This window comes from Thunnus albacares, chromosome 15 (assembly GCF_914725855.1).
Source record: "Thunnus albacares chromosome 15, fThuAlb1.1, whole genome shotgun sequence".
NCBI classification, from domain to species: Eukaryota; Metazoa; Chordata; class Actinopteri; order Scombriformes; family Scombridae; genus Thunnus; species Thunnus albacares.
Genome location: NC_058120.1, coordinates 12,275,062 through 12,297,343, shown reverse-complemented (window position 1 = coordinate 12,297,343; position 22,282 = coordinate 12,275,062). Strand labels below are relative to the sequence as shown.

The 22,282-nt window shown below is 43.4% G+C and overlaps 1 protein-coding gene across 2 annotated transcripts in view; it reads right to left on the bottom strand.

Moving 5' to 3' along the window:
* Window positions 1–22,237, bottom strand: part of LOC122998217 (signal-induced proliferation-associated 1-like protein 1) — a 36,636-nt gene extending 14,399 nt beyond the window's left edge. The window contains exons 1-6 of one of the 2 annotated variants that reach the window (XM_044374976.1): window positions 21,909–22,233; window positions 9,351–9,414; window positions 2,578–4,287; window positions 2,311–2,441; window positions 928–1,116; window positions 490–664 (exon numbers count right to left, since the gene is read on the bottom strand). In XM_044374976.1, the coding sequence (XP_044230911.1) occupies window positions 490–664; window positions 928–1,116; window positions 2,311–2,441; window positions 2,578–4,060 (1,978 nt within the window). In that variant the 5' untranslated portion in view covers window positions 4,061–4,287; window positions 9,351–9,414; window positions 21,909–22,233. Of the gene's footprint in view, window positions 1–489; window positions 665–927; window positions 1,117–2,310; window positions 2,442–2,577; window positions 4,288–9,350; window positions 9,415–21,908 lie in introns of both variants that reach the window. The other variant, XM_044374977.1, reaches the window with a different exon arrangement.
* Between the last annotated feature and the right edge of the window lie 45 nt (window positions 22,238–22,282).

Here is a 22,282-nt window from a genome sequence, read left to right as displayed (position 1 = left end):
TATAAACCATGAATGATATCCGACTCAATTCAATCAGCAGACTTGTGTTTGTTTTAGTCAAGCCAGTTATAGTATATCCTTTACTGAGATAAAGGTCTGTAATAGTGGATACATGTAAGAGTAAAGGATACAAATGCAAAAAGTTAAGTGAAAGTGTCATGAGGACAAAGGTGGACAGGGAAAGTGAGGTTCAATGACAGGAAATATTTAACCAAAAGCAAAAATAAAGGAGCAAAGTACAGGTCCTATAAAGAATAGTGGAATATGAAGAAGGGGAAACCAACAATGTAAGCCAGACTTGTTATTGGCAATAAAGGTCAAGACAATGAGTTAGACAGCAAAATACACATTGTGCCTTTGATCTCTAATCTAATCAGACATCGAGTTAGCTCCAATAATTACGTGCTTTAAAAGATACATCATAACCTGGATCATCAATAAATAAGAGCACAAACTGTGTCATCTATGCATGTGTTCAGGAATTGTTACTTTTAGTGTCCAGCTGGGCTCTGTACTTGGTGAAGCCCTTGAGGCGAACCTTCTCCCCCAGCAGTTGGAGGAACTCTTCCAGGGCGGGACCGGCCGTCTCGTTGTTGTACATCTCCTCCTCGGTGCTCTGGCCCGCTCGGCAGTACATCACCCCAACCTTTACCTGAAAACTCAGCTGGGGATCAGCAAACACAGACATAAACGCATACACACAATGAGAGACACAATATTTCTTTAAAAGTTCACATTAGGACATCACAGAACACAAATAATTCCCCTTCTGTAGAGATAAACAAAATCAGGCAAGCAATTAGACACATCTGTAAAACGTTTGTTCCTCCTAAACCAAACTTGAAATAATACATTTACAATATCAGACTGCTTTACTGCTTGTTTTTTTATATTTATATTTCAATATTTATGCTTTTATCTTCCTACCCCTTGTTCATCCAGTTTCATCAGCTGCTCTGTGACTTTGGGTGTGTTGAGGGCCAGTCTGAGGCAGGACAGATCCAGCTCAGGGAGGAGGTACTCCAGTACCTCTTTAATGGGCAGCCCTCGGGTAGTGCCGTGCTTAGAGGTGGAAGGCACTGCATCCTCCAGGACAGAACCTCGAAGAGTTGTCAGCTGAATGGACAGAGACGGGGAGGAAGAGGAGATTAAAGCGGGGAGTGCGTGAAGAGAAAGAATGCACCTCAGGAATCCTTGGTGTGCTTTGAACTTTCTCTCGGAGATGGAACACAGTGATAGCAGAATATGCCTGCCCAGACAGCAGAAAAAAAGAGGATACAAGTTGCTGTGGTTTTTAAAGTAATACCATCCTTGTATTCATAAAACACTGACATAAAACAACAAGACAATTATGTTTTCAGGCCTAGGGCAAATAGAAAGTGGAACAGAGGAAGAAGAGGTGGGAGGGCTTGTCTAAGCATTCTGTGTACACAGAGTGAGCATTGTGCTGGGCTCTGGGGGTGAACTCAATCACTCGGCTATCATAAGCAGCTGGAATGGACGGAGACTTTCTCTCCTACATGCTTGAGACTTGCGGGAAAGAAACAGGCCTGTGTTCTCAATGGACCTGTGTTCTCCATATTTGGAAGGTAGGATAGGGGGTGGGGGTCCTAAGGTACTTCAGTCTAAAGTGTGGGGGTTTAATCACATGCACCTGTTCTACTTCAATCCACAACAAACAGCCTCAGGCAGGTGCCTTCACTCTCTGTCTGGGAATGTACATCCATATAATAAAACTTGTAACCCAAAATTTAAAACCTAAAAATCCCAGGCCAGACACAGAAGACTTAGGGCCAACAATGCAACTAAATATAACAGCCTATTTTTTACTGAAACAGCTCTCCACACAGTGGTTTGAGGTTCTTGGGCACTGACAGGCCTTGGAGGCTGGTAGATGAGGACACTTCCTGAAGTTTCTTCACACATTGCTGATATTGGAAGACAGCTGAATAGCCCAAGGGCTGGTTGCATAATAAAGAACAAGAACTGAGACTGGTTTCACCTCGAGCTGGTCCTCCTCGTACAGCACAGGCATAGTAGTAAGTGAGCCATACTCACCTTGTAAATGGCAGGATTTGATACAGATATTCAGGATATGAGCATAGTAGGGTACAGATTTGTTACATGTCTAACAGTCTAACAACACAGAAAAATGCCAACAAAATAATTTCCACTTTTCCAAAGTTGTGAGTGTGAAAATAATGAACTACATCTTTAAACACTGTGTGCAGATTCACTCCACAGCAGGAAGGACTGATGTGATGTGGTTCTGAGGTTGGGGTGTTAGCAAGATAGGTCACAATGGCTAACCTCGCTCGTTCTGAAGATGAGGCGGTAGTTATACTGCTGGCCGTGCTCTTTGTCCTCCTCCAGCTTCTCCCTGCGCAAGCTCACTGCCACTGGACCCAGCACCTCATCTATCCCAAAATAGTTCCAGTGCTCTGAGGTAGAGGGAGTGAGAAACGGGCACACTTAAAAAACATTTGTTGAGGGGATTTTCAACATCACTGTTTTAAACGACACACATTTGTGTGTAAAATGTAAAACATGTAATGAAAGCAGTTATATGCATCTTACCCCTTAGGTAGAAGAACTTCCTATAGTAGTAGGCTCCCAGGTCCACATGCTCCACAATGTACTGTTTGCCCTTTTCGCTGAGCGTGCTGGGGCCCTCCTTTGGTCCCTCGAGCACTGCTACTCCAGCATTGGTGCAGTGTGTGCTCACAGATGTTTCATACAAATTTCCTTCCACACTCAGGTTCCCTGAGCTGCCGTTACCTGCTCCACCACCCACAAGCCCATGATACCCTGCTCCCAATCTGCGTCTCCCATTGCCATCTGCACCTATCTCGTTGCGGAAGCAGGGGCAACTTAGCAGCATTTCATTGCTCTGCTCATCCCCCGTGTCCAGAGTAGGGCTGTCTCTCGAATTGAGCTCTTCCTGGCTGCCACTTGGGGAACTGTAAGGCAGGCTGTGGGTGGACGAGAGGGTGGAGGTAGCCGATGCTACAGCAGCAGCAGATGCCCCCGTGGTGGTGTTTTTCCTCTTGCTTGCAGTCTGCCGCAACTGAGTTACTTCATTGAGGTCAAACAGCATGCTCTGAACATCATAGTGGGAAAAGCCTTTCTGACACACCCAGGGCTTAAGAGGGGGGCCCACATCCTCTGTCCTGCTATCCTCTACGTCAGACCCCGCTCTGGGTGAGTCTGACTCACCTCGCACATTCCGAAGTTTACGGAATATAGATTCACCTCCTGTCTCAGATTTAGTGCGTCTCTTTGGGGGCTTATCTCTGTCCTTGGTTTTAGGAGGCAGGCTTTCTGTAACATCCTCCTGAAGATCAATGATGGCCTGCTTGGGCCCCACATTCAGCATGTCCTCCAGTTTTGCTGGAGCAGGGCTACGCTGGTCAACCTTCTCCCCTTGATAGCCCTTAAGCATTTCAAAGAAGCTCTCTCCAGATGCTCCATGCTGATCTATTGAGGAGGTGCTGCCATATTCGCGGTGAAGAGGGGACCATTTGGTTCCAGATGGTGGACCCCAGTCCTCGCCACTGTCCCCACTACCTTCCATCTCACTGATAGTCATGTCACTGTTGCTGCGCTGACGGATGCGTCTCTGCCGTGGGTTTCTATGTGATGGACCTCTGTAGTCTCCTGGGGCCAGGTAACGGGTGTCAGGGCTGTAGTTGTTAGCCTGGGCCTGGGTTCGATTCTTCAAAGTATTGTGGATGTTACGCAGCATTGACGAGTCCTGAGGGCTAATAATCGAGCCTAACTTAATGTGAGGTTTTCCAGCAGAGGGTACACCAGGGTTCTCAGGCTCCATAGCTGAGTGCCACAGAGTCCCTGCAAGGTCTTTTCTAGGGGGCCAATCAGCCACCCGAGCCCGAACACCCATTTTAGGCACTCCTGTGCTCACATTGGCATGAACATTGTCTGTGCGGGTTGGCACAGCCCCTCCATTGACCACACGGAGGTGGCGGGTGTAAAACTCATCAGTGGCGGGGATGGAGCCCCCAACGGTGCGCTCCATGGGTGGGCGCTTCAGGCTTGTCATGACACGAGTGCCAAAGGTTAAAGGCACTCAGTAGGTTGACATAGCTGCCTCTGGGATGGGATGCTTCTACCTGACTTCATGAGCAGGTTGATTGTCTGGATCAACAAGTGAAGAGGCAGGAGAAGAGAAGGGTTAAGGCCACCTCCTCAGCACTCAAGCCTGCATACTGCTTCCTTGGCTGTGTCGACACTTCCAATTGGCATTTCTTTTACTTCAAACACACAGTCCTGGAAAGAAAAGAGAAGTCAGTTAGTACAGACAGTAAGAGTGTGGACAAAGTTATCCATATCCTGACTCATACCACATTCCCTGACATAAAGAAGACAGAAATAAGGGTCTTATACTATAAAATTGTGGAAATGAGATCCATAGTATTGGAAAACTAGACTTCTTCACACTTGATTGTCTTTGATCAGTGCCCTGTTACACTCTCTCTCTTGACATAGGAGAAAGCACAATGGTAAGTCTAATTACAATCTCATTTTTTAAGGTAAGCAAGAACATATCTCCCCTTTTTTCATTTCATTTCATATCTGTCATACCACAGGGTATCTTTTCATTTTACCTTTCCAGTGAAAATGTGTGAGGGCATCTTTACAAATATGCAAATGTTTCCTCTCTGTAGAAAGTACGAGATATATGGAATCCATAAATCTGCCTGCAGAACAAAATGTGGAGGTTTCTCTTTTTTTTCCTCTGATTGCTTTTTAGGAGCCAGTGAAAATTCACTGACATGTTTAATTTCAGATAAGGGGGCCTACTTTTCAAACCAATTTCAGCATTAGCATCTAGGGGAAACATGAAAGCTCAGCCAAATTCAAAATGGGTTCAACAATGTGTGTCTTTTTCTTCCTTGAAGGTCTGAGCAAAATGATGCCTTTGCCCAGATCAGTTCATTTGAGTTGTGCTGCGACAAAAAAATATTTTCAATTAATCTGTCGATTATTTTCTCAATGAATCGATAAGTTGTTTGGTTTATAAAATGTCACGACAAATGTCGATCACAGATTTCCAAAGCCCAAGGTGAGATCCTAAGATGTCTTCTTTTGTCCCAACCAACAGTCCACAAGAAAAAGATATTTAATATACTTTCATATCCACTGTGAAGCCGGTAGCTTTCAGCCATGCTTGTTGTTGCTGTGTAAAACGGTATGACATCATTACGTTAGCAAGTCAGAATATTGAAATTATCATGATATGATTTTTATTATCACGTTAAAAATTATACTGATATTATTGTGAACAATACAATATGGCACACCCCTAGTTCAAAGCAAGATTACACATGAGTGAGAGAAAAATCTGGATCTATCAGTAAATTTCAGTCTCCGCAACTGGCAGACCTCTAAACCTCCCTCTAAGACCGACTCCTGGCTTGTGAGATCTCTTTGCGTGCCCATTTAATAGCCAACAGTAGTGAATTGTAATGCAGAGTTGCAGTTTTCTGGATCAAATATCCCAAGCTTCACATCAAAAAGCAAAGGGGCCCTTTGAAAGTCATCTGAGAAGTGGGTGATGATCCTCTGCCTGACAAATCAGGCCAATTTGGCAGTGAGACACTGGGGGAGATTAAGGCTCCACTCTCAGTCAGCCCTGCCTGGCTGTAGCTGTGATCACATTAGCCACTAGCAATCAGTGCACTGTGACGGGCCTACAGCACAGCCACCTTCACACTGCATCCCAACATCCCTGCCAGCTTTATGCTAACTAGCACACAGATACACTCCTGAGTAGGAAGCAGACGTTCATGTGGGGTGTGACACATCCACTGTAGTGTAATATTTATCTAAGAGGGATTACACTTTGCTTTAATAAATAAGAGTAATTCAAAGACGTGGATGTTTTCCATTTAAAGAAACAAACAATATATATATGTATGAATGCAGTGCATAGTGCATGTCAACAACATTACCATAATGGTACAGTCAAATGAGAGATGGGTCAAATGTTTCCTAGACAATGCCATTTGTATGATAATATCAACATCAATTTGCAAGAAAAAAAGAGCGAGTGTAAAATCTCATGGCTCTGGGGATGAGAGTGTGTCGAATTGTCATTTGGTTAAATCACAAATAAAACAGCAGTGAACGGGGTTCTCAAACAAGAAATTCATTAGAGGTTTAATGTGGAGCCAAATAAGCAAATCAGTGAAAAATCCTTCACATTAGACCAAATTAGACGCGATCAAATGAAATGGATGCAAAAGATATCAGATTATAACAGCATCATGGTTACATGCTACGCCACCAAGGCCACCAAGATGCCCTGGCATCACTTTATGTAACTTTCATGCTTTCAATCTCATCAAATCTTCAGCCAGAGGAAATTCAAATAAGATGAAAGAAAATATCGCCACTGTGATCTTCCATCTGTCACCCAAGGAAGGTTCCCCACTAGGGTTGGTCAATGTCTACTGAAGCAGTATATGACGATGTCCATTTGAACCTATTCACAGCCCATCTTCAGCTACTCACCTGGTCTTTCCTGACTTTTCATCCCCATAGCCTATGTTTAAGCTACCTCATTAAGCAGATCATCTGATTATAAACAATATTTTAAATATTAGCCATAGTGATGTAACTGCAGAATATACCACTGACTTTTAATTTTTTTTTTTTTTTTAAATGCAGTCAGCCCAGCTGATGTGAGCAGATACTGATCAGTGACAGTGGCAATCACTATGCATTATGGCAGCAACAAACTGCTAAAAAAGGTACGACTTTGCCCATCTGGCTTTTTTGTCTTTTGTAATTCCAGTGTCTGTGGCTATTGTCAATCTCCGCTGGATGTAGTTTACTGTGTGGCATGCAGATTTGATCCAGGCTGACCATACAGAATTGGTGTGTCTGTGTGTGTGGTAGTGTGTGTATGGCAGGGTGTGCCCCACTGTTGCTGAGGACCTGGGGGGGGGGGGCTCGATGACTGTAAGCCATCAGCGGCCCAACCCTATTCTAGTCTATACACTTCTCTAATGAATGGGCATCTGTTCATTGGGGCATGGGAGTAGAGTATGTGTCTGAAGCAGATTAATAAAAACCCATTAATTAATAATAAAACCCATTCATGTCCTACTAACACTGTATTCTCTGACATGAATAAGAATGAAAATAGTCTGGGAATGTACGTTAAACTGCAGGTCCAGTCCCAGAGTGTTGGGCCTCATTCCCTAATGCTGCAGAGTGTCCGCAGGGACAGACTGATGAATAGAACGAAACACACACACACACACACACACACACACGTCCCAGAAAAAGGGCCTCTAATCTCTTTGCTGACATTCACTCAGACAGACGACAGGCTTCATAGTCTTGTCAGATTAAAAGGAAGAGTTTGACATAGAGACTGAAAAAGTGTGCCTTGTATACATTTTAAGTGTGTGCGTATGTGACAGAGAGAGATGGGCTGAAAATGCCAGAGTGTAGTGGAAGCCAAGAAAAAATAAAAGACCCACAACATAACACAGTCTCTTTTTCCACCCATCCTGCCACCCTCCATCCATCCATCCCCTTCGGAATTTAACAACTTTTTCTTTTTCACAGGTCTGTGGGACATGTCCGGACAGCTTGAGCCTGTCGACTAAATGAGGTTAACTTCCTATAATTGGGGCTCTGACCTCCCCAGCTGGTATCACCGCTTTGCTCATCTCTCGATGAGCAAAGCGGTGATACAGATGTTGACGAAGAGCTGGTGATATTGTGGCATGCCTCTGAGGAGCAACAATTAGATGTTCTGGTTGTAGGGACGAGTCTAGACACAGACCTTTGAAGACTCAGCCTGAGTGTGTTACAGGTGATTCAGACAGAAGGCCATTCAGGACCTTGTGACAAAAAGTACATATACACTAATCAAAGGTGGAAGACAGAAGTCAGTCAGCAGGACAGATGAATAGTGTGATGAATCAGAAACATAAATCTGGGGTCTGACTCTTAGAAGCTGACTCATAAACCAAAAGAACAAGACCTGAGTCATCATCAAGCCACAGATTGGGGTACTACACATTCTCAAAGTCAGGGTCTCCTGGAGGGGAATCCCAGTAGCTGAGATGGCTTGGCTAGCTTGCTATCCCAGAGAGAAAGGACAACATGCTAGAGTTGAGAGACTACTTGTCCTGAGTCCCCAAACTGAGAGTCAATGAAGTTTCCCAGTAGACTGGGCAAGTGTTTCAAAAGCTGTGACAAAGGAGCCGAAGGATTGCCCTACAAGCTTGTAATTACTGCATGGTTGAATAGGGCTAAAGGGCTGTTTGGCTGACACCAATGGCTTTCAAAAGGCACCCTTCCATTTAGCCCATTGGGTCTCCCTGTCTCCTAATCTTTCCCTGCTCTAAGGGCTGACTGGGCTGTTGGGCAGCAGGCACAAAGGTCCCTCTGTCCTGGCTTGGGCAAGACTGGGGCCCCATTCCAACACAGTGAAGTCTTTGAAAACTGCCTGGCACAGGAACCTCACTATGGCTGTGTATATGAGGCCTGCCAGGAAAACCAAATGAATTGGGAGCTGGAGAGATAGAGATGAGGGAAGGACTGAACCAGAAATGGTAAACAAGGGAAACAGAAGCAACAAAGAACTACTGGGAGGATATGATCATGATGAACACAAAAAGATGGAGGAATGTCCAATAGAAAAACAGCAAGGTGTATTTACGGTAGAATAAGCAGACTTATGCGTTGTGCATGACTGTATGAAAATCATATCAGGATCAATTTAGCGGTTTTGTAATCTAATTACTCACTGCTGCAACACATATTAAATGTCAGATGACTGAGATTTGGGAAAGTGACATGGGAAAATACTTTTCTGGGAAAGTTTGTATAAATGATGAAAACTGGAGTCACATTGCAGTTAAACCTCAAACTCTTCCACAATGAACAAACTTGCCCAGAAGGTCAAGCACCGGTCAGAGAGAGAATTACAGCTTCAGATGAAGAAAAATCTGCAATAGTAGCAACTCCACTGACTCCTACACAACATAATTTCCTGTCAAGGGGGGAGTATTGAGGAGTGAGGGGTAAGCTGAGGTCTCTACACATCCACTGAGGTATAGCTCAACCACAGCTGGCCACAAGCACAACAGATGCACAGGAAGTAAAAAAGTATCTCCACCACTCCCCTGTCTACTTCTGCCTTGTTCTTTTTTTTTTTTTTTTTTTACTCTTTCTGTCTGCTCCCTCCTCCTGTACATGCATCTGGCTGAGAACCAGGTACAAACCTGCCCGTCTGATTGAGCAAACCTGAGAACCTGACACCTTTAGAAAAAAACAGGCAGACCTGCTGGCAGACAAATGATACTCACATCATGCAACCGCGAGCCAGGATACTGGAATTCCACCAATTTCAGTGGAGGAAGTGATGAACGTCTGTGTGAGGGAGGGAAGAGAAGTAGGGCATGTTCAGGCAAAGTCTTAGAGAGATATGCAGCACTGACTGTCCAAGTGATAGTGTGTTATAAAACTTTTGAGTGCCATGACTTAACAACTACAGACTTGTCTACTATCCTAGCAGCCAACTTACATTGGAGGCTTTGATCTATGAGATACCAGCCTCTGATGAAGTGGCGCACCGCAATAAAATTGTGATAGAAATAGAAGTGAACTGACGAATAGTTCAACTGACCACACACGCAATGCAAACAGCACGTGTAGTTGGAGCACTTCAAAAACCTTTGGCAGAATATCGACATTCATCATTGCCATTGTTCTGTGATGTGCTGCTCTGCCCTAACTCTGGGCCCCTCGCTATCACTGCAGCACAGTTCAGTGAGTAATGGGCATAGCTAAACACTGGCAAATTGAATTTCACTCACAGCCTTACACAAGAAGACATTTCTGGAGGAGCGCCAGTATATATTCATTGCCATTATCTCCGGCAGGGGTGTCCTCGATCCTTCCTCTCTTCTGATCCAGAAAGTACACCACAAGGGTTTCACATTTTACGTGGGAGAGACAGCAGGATAAATAGACACTTGAAACACTCCACATAGTTTATAGTTAGTGATGGTAAACCCATTCCTATTCCCAATGTCATTATCTGGGTGGGCCAGGAGTTTGACAATGAAAGTCTTTGTCCAACTCCTGGAGGGCCATTTACCTTAAAAAAAAATCTAATTGCACTGCTAACAGCTTAGGTGGTCTGCTTATCCAGAGTAAAGAAGAATTACTACTTCTTATACACTTAATAGCTGACGATACCCTGTCAAAACAAAAGGTGAACAAAGTCCTTAATGGGCTTATATTCAATTGATTTAATATATGTAAGCCATCACAAATATTGTGCACAGTAATTTCACAATTTTATGGTCCATAAATACATTAATCTATAGAGACAAGCCCAAGTTGTTTTAGTGCCTCCCATATTTGACGTGGGGGTTATAGATGACTTGTCTTTATAGCTCAGATTTAAGCTTGTCAGCTTTTAAAAGTCGTGCATTATAAAGAGCAATGGAGAGGAAGGAGTGCACTGCTGCCTGAAGAGGAATGTAAAAAATTCTAATGAGGTGGCTTCCTGGCTGCTGAACTGCAGCAGTTGGGAGCTGAGGTTTAAAAGTCTGCTCTAGGCTGCACTTTCCCTTTCCCTGCCCTCTCTGCCCTCCTCCAACCCTAAGACTCCATTAGAGAGACAGTGAGCTCCTGATGCACATGGACAGGTACACAGATACAAAGGCTCAGACACACACATGCATGACAAAGGATAACCCTGAAAATAATCCACAAAATTCCAGAGAAACTAAAAGAGCAGGACACAGTCAATTTGGTTCATAGGAATAAACAAACCAAACTGCTTTTTGTCTCTGAAAACATCAAAGACAACTTTGCTGGTCCTAGTCAACTTATTGAGATGTTATTTCTGCAATACCTGTCTCAAACTAAGAATATTTTTTCTTTGAAACCCCGTGTTTGAAATGCAAGTTATGGTCTCTGTGTAGAGTACAATCAAGGCTGAGTAGAACATATGAAGGATTTGTCTCCTCAACCTCTCTTCTTTTTACAGTTACAACTTTATTCAGAACCAGAATTTCAAATCTGAAATATACAATAAAATGCACAGTTCATGCAAATAAACATGGTGGTCACATTGTGCATTTATTGTCACATTTTCAACTTTCCATTACTACCACTGCAGAGACTTGGGTTCAACTCTGCAACGGTGCTTCCGTCTTGGTTGGGCACCAAATTGTACACAGTGGGCAGTGTTTGCAGGTGGGAAGCCAGTGAGGGATCATATAATATGCTTGTTACCTAACAGTAAATACTGGCTGTGACTTGTAGCCCTCTACACCATAAACTCTGCTCTTCTAAATTTTTATGAGGTGATGAAGAAATAAATTATATTGTAGAAAGTTTCATCCCTACATCTGCACTGTCATGTGTCATATTTTATCTCTGTTCCAAACACTGCCGCGCCCACGTTTAATCAACTGAAAGTTGACAACTCTGTTTAACAAATATATTGAAATAAGTTTTGGTATATTTCTAGTTTATAAGTAATGTGTGTGGAAATGCAGCTCCAGACACTAGTCTTGTGGGATCGCTAGAAATTTATCTGACTGTACAGCAGTCTGGAATATGGGTGAAACACAGGTTCACTGGTTAGAAACAAACACAAGGTTCATGTGTGCAAGTGGCACTAGACTAATGGAGCACCATAAAGATAATTGCAGTTAACGTTCACATGAGTGGTGGCTCTGTGCCAAAAGCTGATGATAAAGCCCAAAGTTCACCCAGTCAACCGCTACTCCAACAAAACTCACCTGTACTTGATAAGCACACTCACAAAGTGTTATCATTGGATTTGGGCTATTGCTACTGTGTATGAACGTCCAAAATTTGAGAATGGCCCCAAAAATCATATATTTAAATTATATTCACTTAAAATACTCTATTTATATTTAAAGTAAATTGTAATATACCCTTAATTTACTACTTCATTACAAATAGCTGAAACAACAAGTTTTTCTGGACAGCCCATGGATGCAGGGCTGTGTTTATTCAATGCAGATAAACATCCCACCAGCTTATTTTTGAGATTTTGTTTTTATCTATCTCTGGTTTTAAATCTACATGAACATGGCCTTTTTTGAGGGGCTTTGCTACTCATTAGTGAATTCAGAGTAATCAGTGTTTCTGGCTGCCTAGAATTTCTACATGTCAGGAAAATTAGCCTACTGAGGTTCACTGAAAAGGCCAACATACTCATATATCAGGTGGCACAGCTATCACAGGAGCTTCAAATAACACTGAGACATTTAATATGACAATTCCACCTCAATGTTGCTCCACAGAGAAAACACATACTGACAACCATTTCCGTGCAGACACACTGCCAAATAGCTTACCTTTTCCAAACAACCCACTGCACCATTTATTCCAGGTGAACAAAAATGTGGTTTATGTAGGGGTTTTATGTGGGGATTTTTCCCCCTAGGACATACTGTGAGAGAGAGCTTTGGATTTCAAAACACCAATGCCACAGGTTTAGCTAAATCTTTTCAATTCTATCATTATTAGTGTGACTGACTGCTCTCAGCTCTTGGAAAGTCTCTTTCACCTACTTTTTGTACTAACAGCTCCTGTAGGCTGTGAAGTGACTCCCAACTTGGCAGTCATGCATTTGAATGTATTAGCTGTAGGTTTATTGCTGTTATATTAGAATATTTCTGCTTGTTATATTCTACTAAAAGCCATGCAGCAATTATTTCTGTTTGACGAAATTTTGCCTCGCTGATCTGAGCAACCAGTCCACTTAGATTAACCCCAATGCAATGGAAGTATTTCCCACCAGTAAGCATTGACAAACAAGGTGGTGTGGGCTGGGATAGAGAGAGAGGTGTTAATAGGGGCACTCAGTTTCCTCTCTTCTGCCTACAAAAGGTAAATATCCCCCTCCTAATATCTGAAAAGCAGTGAACCTGTTTGTTAGCAAACAAATACTTCCTGCTCAGCATGGGGCCGGCACACGCCTCTGTGCTCAAGTATGTGTTGGGATGAAGCAGTTTCCATCAGTGGAGGATTAAAATAGACAGGATGCGAGAGTAGCAGCAGTATAATTAACAGTGTTGACGCAAGGAGGAGGGCTGAGTGAATGGTTTGTGTGTTTGCCGCCTATAATTCAGCCTCTCCACGTGCCAGAAGACGGGGGATGGGGTTCAGCCGGGGGGCTGCCAAACACTTCCAAGCCTGCTATTACTTCATTCCCAGATCACAGCCACTCACGAACAAAACGACTCAAGAGTTAGCCCACAGTGCTGCTCACACATCTTATATATCTAGCATGTGCAGATTCATTTTGACTGCTCCACTGGATCCATGTCACATAACTGCTGGTAGCAACAGAGTTGTAGAGCTGTAGGAAAGTTTGAACAAGGATAAACAGAGTGGGTCATCAGCCATCAATCAAAATGTCAATTACATCATGGTATTTTGAGTGTGGGAAGGCTGGTTCGGGACATGAGATGGTTCAGTGAGTAGGAGTAGAGTGCACTGCTGGCTGCCCGGGGCTGGGGGCATCCACTGGTCACACACAATGCATGCCAGAGCACCATGCTGTGTGCATGTGTGTGCCCATCAGTGAGTATTGGTCACTTGCCCAGTGCCAGTGCTAGCTGGGCCCAGGCCAATGCATCCGTTTACTCCTGTTGCCCATGGCTACTAGCATGCACATGATTAGAGACAACAAGCAAGCATGACGCATGCAAATCTTTATTGGAATGCCAATCACGTGGCCCCATCATTCCTATTGGAAACAAGCTAATCAATGTTAACCCCATTCCACTGAAAACACAGAGCTCTTGAGGATGATAATGTTGGTCACTTGATTTGATCAAACTACTTTGGTCAGGTTGAGGGAGCAGCATAACCTCAAGGAGCCATTCTTGGCTTCCAGATAGCACTGGGTTAGTGAGATTCCAGGTCTGAATTGCATTGGGGTTATTTGCAAGGCAGCTGGATTCGCGAGATCACAAGATCATGCGAGAATCCATCTTGTCAGGCTTCATGTTAAGCACTTGTGGCACCAATCAGTTTCCTATGAGAAACTACTGGCAGCTATGGGCATGGTTTATGTGTGACGACAGTGAGAAGTGACTGTTCATTCGAAAGCAACAATGGCAGCTCCTGAAGAGGTTAGTATAGGTGCTGCTATGGCATAAGTTATATCAGAACTGGAGAGTATTTAAATAACTACATATCTAGTTACACTGACTTGCTTGCTAGCTTTCAAAGTATCTCAGACTGCAGCTTGTTGTTGTGTTTTCTCTTCAGCTTTCCCCTCTATGTAATATGGTTCATTGATTTGACTGGTTGAAGTTAGCTGTGATAGACTTTGATAGATGCTTCATCCAATCACTGCCAAGTATCTTTTGAAAGTGCCTGCCCTTTTCCAAACAGTTTCCAAGGATTTCTCAGATGGTTCTGTGTAACAAACCATCTGGCGCGTCAGGTTAGCATTGGCATGCTCTGATCCACAGACTGTATATAACGATGGACATAGTGAGGTGACCCATTGGTTTGTACTTGAGCAAGTTTGAATGGCATACAGCAAAGCCTACTAGAAGTCTTCAAATCTCATTAACGGAACAATAATTTCCAAAATGACCACCAACATACTTACTAGAAGGCCTGAATTTCACAATTGAGGACTTAATGACTTGTTGAAAAAATGTATTGACTTATCATTTCTAGAGAGAAGTTGACGCTGTTTGAATGGGAGTTATTTGGAGCCAGGGATTTTTTGGAGCCAGCATCTAGTGGCTATCTGTGGCATTGCACTCCGCATTGGCTTCAGCCTCAAGCTGTGGTAACTGCCACTAGCTTGGACCCTTTTGCTTGCCAGGCTAGTTTTAATCCTCATCACTGTATTTCACACTAAAACAAGTTTACGAGCTGTTTACAAGCATAAATAAATGAATTAGACTGTTTATGAGCATGAATATGTGTGCGTAGTAAGTGTGGGTTTGGGATGAGGACAGGGTCAGGGTGAGAGCAGTTAGGTCTCAGTGTACAACTGTGTATGAGTAGCAAGGTCAGTCGACAGTAGCCTGACAGATTCTCACAGTGGCAGTGTCAATATGACAGATGCCTGCGATGTTTGGAAGTCATCCACAGCCCTGTCCTCTCACATCCTCTGCGTGATTATACAGGTAGCAAACAAGCCAAATCACAGAGGACTACCAAATAGGAATCCTAATTAGACCAAACTTACTACAATAATTTGAAGTATATTTCTATTTTTCACAAATTCAGAAACAATCAAGTGTTCATGCAAAAACTCAAATGTGCCAATGCAACAACAACATGGTATTTCTAGCTAAAACACAGACACATTAGCCAAATGCTCAGATCAGATAACAGTCTGACAGGAAAAAAGAATGAAAATATCCTCAGCAACAAAGAAATTGATAGCACTCTCCTCTGAATCCCACAGTTCTTACTTAGTGTGTTGCTGAAATCCTATTTTAAGAATGGAATACTTTGGGAATGACGTGCTGGTTTGTTCCTCATTTTTCTGGATCTGTCTGGACAGGTTGTGGCGAGGTGATGTTATGGGAGAGGAGCAGTTGTGATGCTTTGATTAGGCAGTTTGGGAAAGGCCAGGACCCTGCGGTGCAAACATTAGAAACATGAGCTCCACTGCAGCAGCAGCAGCATTGACCAGACTATTCAAAAGGCCTCCAGAGAATGCAATCAAATCTATCATAAGATGCTCTACACACCCTTTGGAGTTCATTTTCATCAGTCAAACTGCTCCGTCAATCGATCAACAGCTGCTTGGGCAACAAATACACCTCTGCAGCAATCAGGGTAAAGCACATAACCTAATTTGATTACACTGATGAATAAGGGCAGCCATAATGGGATGCATTTGGACTCCTTGTACGGCTGGTACAAGGATTTCCCCATTGACTAATGCATGTGACAGAGGAGCTTGGAAACAATAGGATCTTTAGATGAGAGAGCAGCAATAAAAAGGAAAACACAGCCAGCCAACCTGGAAGGCCAGAGTCAAGGTGAAAGCCTGATTAATATCCTCTCACATTGGCCAAATAGCTGCTCTGCTGCCACCAGACATTAATTGTGTGCCTGGTGCAGAAGATGTACTCCTTTTGTAATTAACCCTTTTAAGCTTGCATAGATGGAGGCAGATAAATAAGGAAAGGATCTTGCCAGGTAAGCATTTTAACAAGGTAACACCATGGGCTGCAGTGCTGAGGACAAGGAGGTAAAGCTTCAGTATGAGTTGACATCAGGACCAGCACAGATCAAGGAGGGATGTGGGGGGCTTGAAGGAAGGACTCATTATCCTCGCAGAAAACCTCAGGGGGATTCTCTGCCCTGTCTCTGAAGAAGTCTGGTTGAATGTGTTGTTCCTTACAGCTTTGAGGGCAGCCTAATTCCCCAACTGAGGACTCAGTGGAAAGCTCAGGTGTGCCTCAGTAACCAGCGTTATTTCTCAGAAATGGCAAGTAGACTGTAAACATACTGTTTTGCATGTGCAAAGGCTTGAGGAGGACACAAAATCCACAACAACAGTGTGGCAAAGTTATACGCATAAACCATTTCCAGTCATTGATTTTGGCATGTGTCCAGTGCATGGCCCAGTGCACTTCCAGTCCAATTATAAACAGACAGGCTGCAGAGTTAATCAATTCATACAGAGTCATTTGGACTGCGATAAGTCAGCTAGTGTTGCATAACTGTGGTGCCCTGCTAAATCACAGCCTGTGCCAGAAAATCACAGTGCAAACCTGCACAGCTGCTGGCCTGCACTGCACGTACTGGCACACTCCAGCCAGCTCTGCAACTGCGGTTTATCGTGCTTCCATGCCAGTTCCACACAAGCCACATGTCATTTTAAGTAGCAACCCAGGGAGCAGTGTTTTCAATATTCTTGCTTCCATTAAACACCAAAAAAACCCCACTAATGGTGAAATACGCAACAGAAAAAGCCAAGCAAATTAACATCTGCTTTATTAATCAGACAACAACAGACACTTGTCCGAGTAATTCCTCTGTTTGAGTCTTGGTTCATGGATGCAGAGTGAAGCAGAATGCAATTAACATGCTACCCCCCCAACAAACCCCTCTTTTATCCCCCAGGCTGATAATAATCAGGATTTTGCATCCCTGTAACTCACAGAGGAGGAAAACATTCAAGTTTTGATGGGAGCTTCGTATAAGCCTCCTCATCTGCATCCTCTGGAGTGTTTTTTCTAACTTGTTTGGGATATTTTAACACATGATTTAGGTTTCTAGAGTCTGTTGAAAATGAACCAAAAGCTGAACATCTAGGACATATACAGGCTCTAATAGCAAACACCCAATGGCAACTTCCACCTAATCAGCATTCAGGGCAAGTATGAGTACCACATTAACACAAACATGGCAACAACACCACCTTACCTCCTTGCTAGTAATGACAGCAAAGCACTAGTTCTGTAGAGAGACACAGAAACATTACAACACACACACACTTCCAGCAATTTAACACTGAAAGAGGCCGTTGGTAAACGGTCAGGAAGCTGTGTTTCAAGTCTTCAGCTAAATATGCCTTAACTGCATATTTACAGGCCAGCTTTCAGTTTCAGCTGTGATTCTTGTGTCGCAAATCTGTAGGCAGGGTATCCAGGAATACATCAATGAAATACACAGGAAACAGGCAGCGAGAGAGGAAAGGCTGGGAAAGCAGCCATGTTTGTTATTAGCCTGCCCTATCTGCCCTTTGCACCTGGAATAACACAGAAAAAGACTATAGCCAAAGTCATCAGACAGTGTACTGTTATACACTGCACAGCCTAATAACTGTAACATCAATATTGAGTTATTTCTGCGTTTTACTATTAGGGCTGAGGTAATAATAGAGAACTACATGGATATACTACATGAATAGTTCCTGCACACTTCGCTCTGACCACCTGAAACTTGTATTTGTTTAAAAAGTCATCTGAGTCCAGGAAAAGAAGCCTTTGGTTTACAGTGGACTCATTCTTCCCTTTCAGCTTTACCAAGAGCAGAGCAGGAACTCACAGGGTGGAAATGGATTCCCTGGTTCCAAAGCAAAGGATGTGGAATTTTGGAGCAATATGAGGAAAGATTTTTCAGAGTTTCAGCACAGGAAACAAAGCACAACACAAACTCCAGCATGAATCCTCCCTATTTTTAAAGCAGTTTTCTACTTAGATAGCGTTCCTACACTTGTGTCTTTATGTTCAGGAGAAAACCTTACTCTGTGTACTGTTGTTGTGCCTGCATTCCTGTTTTACTCCACATCACATGCTAAAAGCTGCTCCTGAAAGTAATGAAAACAGTTGTAAGCACGAGCAGGAATGAGGACAAGCTGAACAGACCTGTCTTCGAGATCTGTTTTGAGCTCAGCCATGACCAAGCCCTCACGCATTCCTGCCTCCTTCTCAGATTTCTGTCCACAGGAGGGACAACAGCGAAACCTCCGTGGTTTTTGTATGTGGAATTATTTTTCCACCACTGCCCACATAGGCTCCGCATGGGGCACGGGGCCTGCAACTCTGCTGGATGTTTTGATTCCTCTCAGAGCCTCAGAGTTCTGTAATGTGTTCCAGAGAAAGTGCGCAAGCCAAACGGAGAGACAGTGTAGCAGACATGTCGAGACAATAACGAGCACGTCATCACTGTGTGGCAGTGGATAGCCTGCAGCAACACATCATCCTCAGAATCCCAGATTTCATTATGGAAAGTTTTTCTCCTTCTCGCACTTGAAATTCTTTTAACTAAGTGGTTGTTTGTCAGACTGTTTTTTTTCCCCCCCTCTCTCCATCTTCCGATTTCTGCCCCATGTCATACTATTTTCAGCAAGATGAGGTTTGATGGGAGCAGAAAAGGGGAATTACACAGTGTCTGATCTCTGCGTGACTGTGGGTTTTGGTTTAGGGTTGAGAGTTGGGAGAAGGATGACAGAAAACAGTCACAAAGAGGTTGCTTTAGTTCATGAGCATAAAAGTAACAGACCACCAAAACGAGATCCAACTGTCAATCAGGCCAGATCGGAGCCAATAGCAACATGTTGCACCTGCCCCACTACTGAACTCCCAGTGTGAACGAGCTCCGCTGTGTAGATAATTACAGTGTCCGAACTGCATTTTTCCGAGGTCAAACCTCCCGAAACTTTGTGGCAGGTGGGGCGGGATAGAGGGGAATTTTTCTTTGTCTGCACGCATTTACTCTGTGACAGTGCACTGAAAGGGATTACATCATCACTATTGTAGCTTCAGAGCCCTCTGCTTTCCTCCATTGGCTGGCATACAGTGGATCGTCCGATCCAGACAAAGACTGAGCATTCCAACAGTTGAGCAAGCAGGAAACGCAGACCCCTAGTCACACCTCATTACAGTCAAACTCATCAACCCCATCAGTCACCAGCAAAAAGGCAATCACACCAAAAACCACTGGAGGCCATATCATCATCAAGTCATTTGACTTCTGACTATTGGATGACTAATATTGGTCAGACACAATCAGTCATGTTAAGACTGACAGAGCTTCTCTTTTTTCTAAAAAAAAAAAAAAGATATAGGTCAACTATTTATGTCTGAAGGTCCCGTCAAAACAAGGAATAGGCAACTCAGTTTGATGTTTGTCGTAGAAATAACAAGCATAAAGAAATCAGCCTTGTAGCTGACATTGGCCATGTTGGTACACCAGATCATTCAGGGCCGTATCTCAAGGTCTGTTTAGTTTGTTGTTCCAGCTTATCATCAGTGACAGGCAGTTAAAGGTGGCAGGAGATCCGGCCCAGGTAGAACAGCACATCCACAAAAGGTGAGGAAATTTGAGAAACGATGTAACTTTAAAAGTTTGTAGCCAAGAGAAAGAGCTTGGTCAAAACTTTAGTCTAATCAATACTGGATGTAAGCATTAGGATCATTAAATCAATGAGGAATTCTGCACTTTGAACTTGAGAATTAATGATAACAATAATCTCATTATTCATTATATAATGTAAACAGTTAATGTAGGCATTTCAATGATGGCCACTTAGCATAATTGCACCCTACACATTTTAGAGTGGCAAATTATAAAGCAGCACAATGCTCCTCTTGTTGTTGCCTTTTATCTTTGCCTAAGCTATTCCCTACCAGCCAATACACAGGAGACAAAAGAAACATAAGCTTAACTTAGCAACAGGAAACATCCCTCTGTGAATGTGTGGGCAGGGTAGGAAGACAATACTACAAATGAAGCACAATAACAATTGTTGTCGTTATGTGAGAAGTGTAATGCGAAAAAGTGAAAATAGAAACACTGTCCTTCAGTAATAGAACAGGAGGAAACATGAGAAGCAAAGGTTCTTCTGTCAAGGAACGAGACATGTTTCGAGTTTGTGCTGCAGGTGCATTTTGATAAGAACGGCAAAAACAGAAAAAGAAAACTCATCTTAGGACTGAACATGCTATGGCTGCAAAGTGGTCTCATGTCCTCAATTGAGCTGTTAGTCCCAAACAGTTCTGTCTCATCTTAACCTTGAGTGGTATTTCTGTCAGCAGCATAAAACACAGACTTGTTGTCCCATTGTGGCTGATTAAAACAGAGCATACACAATAGTGATATAAAGCTGCTGCATTTGCATTAGATTAAGTCTCTATAAGAAATCCCATCATAAAGAGCAAGACACAGTCAAGTGTGAATAATGGCTATGATTTGAAACAAGCAAACGGGACAAAGCTGAGATTAGACTCACCAGTAAAGATGGCAGTGCGGCTGTATGATAAGTGATGATAAGTCAGCTAAGCCTATAAAGAATGCCAAAAATCCTTGCCCAAAGCTCAACTCCAAAGCTTCCTCCTTTTTTCACCTGACTCATGTCAAGTTACACAACTCCAAGACACTATGATTCATGGAGGAGGGGAGGCCACTGGGTTTTTAAATTTCCTACCTGCATAGTGGTGACTAGATGTGTTGCAGCTGATATTTTGTAAATAAGCTCCTCTTGGACACAATACTGCATATGTTAGAACTTTGAAAGGCACATGGTTGTTACTATCCAAACAAACCTCTGTTTGTCTGGTAGCTCTGCATTGCCAGATCATTCCTATTATATGAGGCTGCTACCACCGTGATGATCTGTATTATTTCTCAGTTCCATAACAGTCTCTCTGATTATTTTGGATCAGAAAACGCTGTGTTTGTGCATGTTTTGCACACAAAAATCAAGAATACAGCAAAAGCAGGGTCTGATTGGTTATTTTCTGATCAAAACACACTCTTATTCAATAGGGAATATAACATAATGGGCACCATCATGTATAAAATGTAACTTAAAGCATTGCATATTGATTAGGCAGGACTCTATTCATCACTCAATTACTTTGGCCTTATCTGATCAACCAGGTGATGAACCAGACAGGCTCTTAAGGCTGTAAAACAACCACAGCTCTCAGGTCCAGCGCAGATGTGGCACAAGGGAATCACCTGGAGCCTGAGATCCCCCTGCTCGTGTGAGGTATTACATGCTAAATAAAATATAATACAGATTTTCGGGTGGTGACAGTCACACAGGGAGACATCCATACATCCTGTGTGATGTAGTGTACACGGTGCCACCTGTGAATCGTCTCTGTAAAGCAGTGCTGGGAACAATGCCCTTGACATGCAACGACGCAGCGGATACACTGCCAATACATTTTTGACAGCCCCGGTGATACAAACGTTTCTCACCCAATGCACTTCGTCTACCAAGCAGTCCTATTAGTTAAAAACACTGGCACTGGTTATACACTGCAGCTTCACACAGCACAAAGATCTGCTTTGTCCTCCTCAGACAGCCGACAGATGTTGGTACCGCGAACAACACCCCGCACATGACTAGCACCACACTCCCGACTCACCTTTTCTCCTTTTCTACCTCAAGCTTTTTTTTTTTGGATGACACCCAATACGAGGCGGTTTTCCTCCTTTTGTTCAACTCGTAACAAGGTCCCACAAGTCCGAAACACAAACTGCGCAGCGCTCTTCTTCGCCTTCGCGGGAAAACGCGTTCGCTCCTCCGCGTCTAAACCGAAAATGTCCCGGTGTGTCGCTCTCAAAGGCAACTTGGAAGTTTGATAGAAAGTTACGGGTTTGCCTCGCTGCGCTATGCAGCTGCTGGAGGGATGAGATCATTCAGGCAACCTCCCCTCTCTCTCTCTCTCTCTCTCTCTTTCTCTCTCTCTCTCTTTCTGCCCCGGAGTCTCGCGAGAAGGCTTCGTGGAGAAAGCAAACG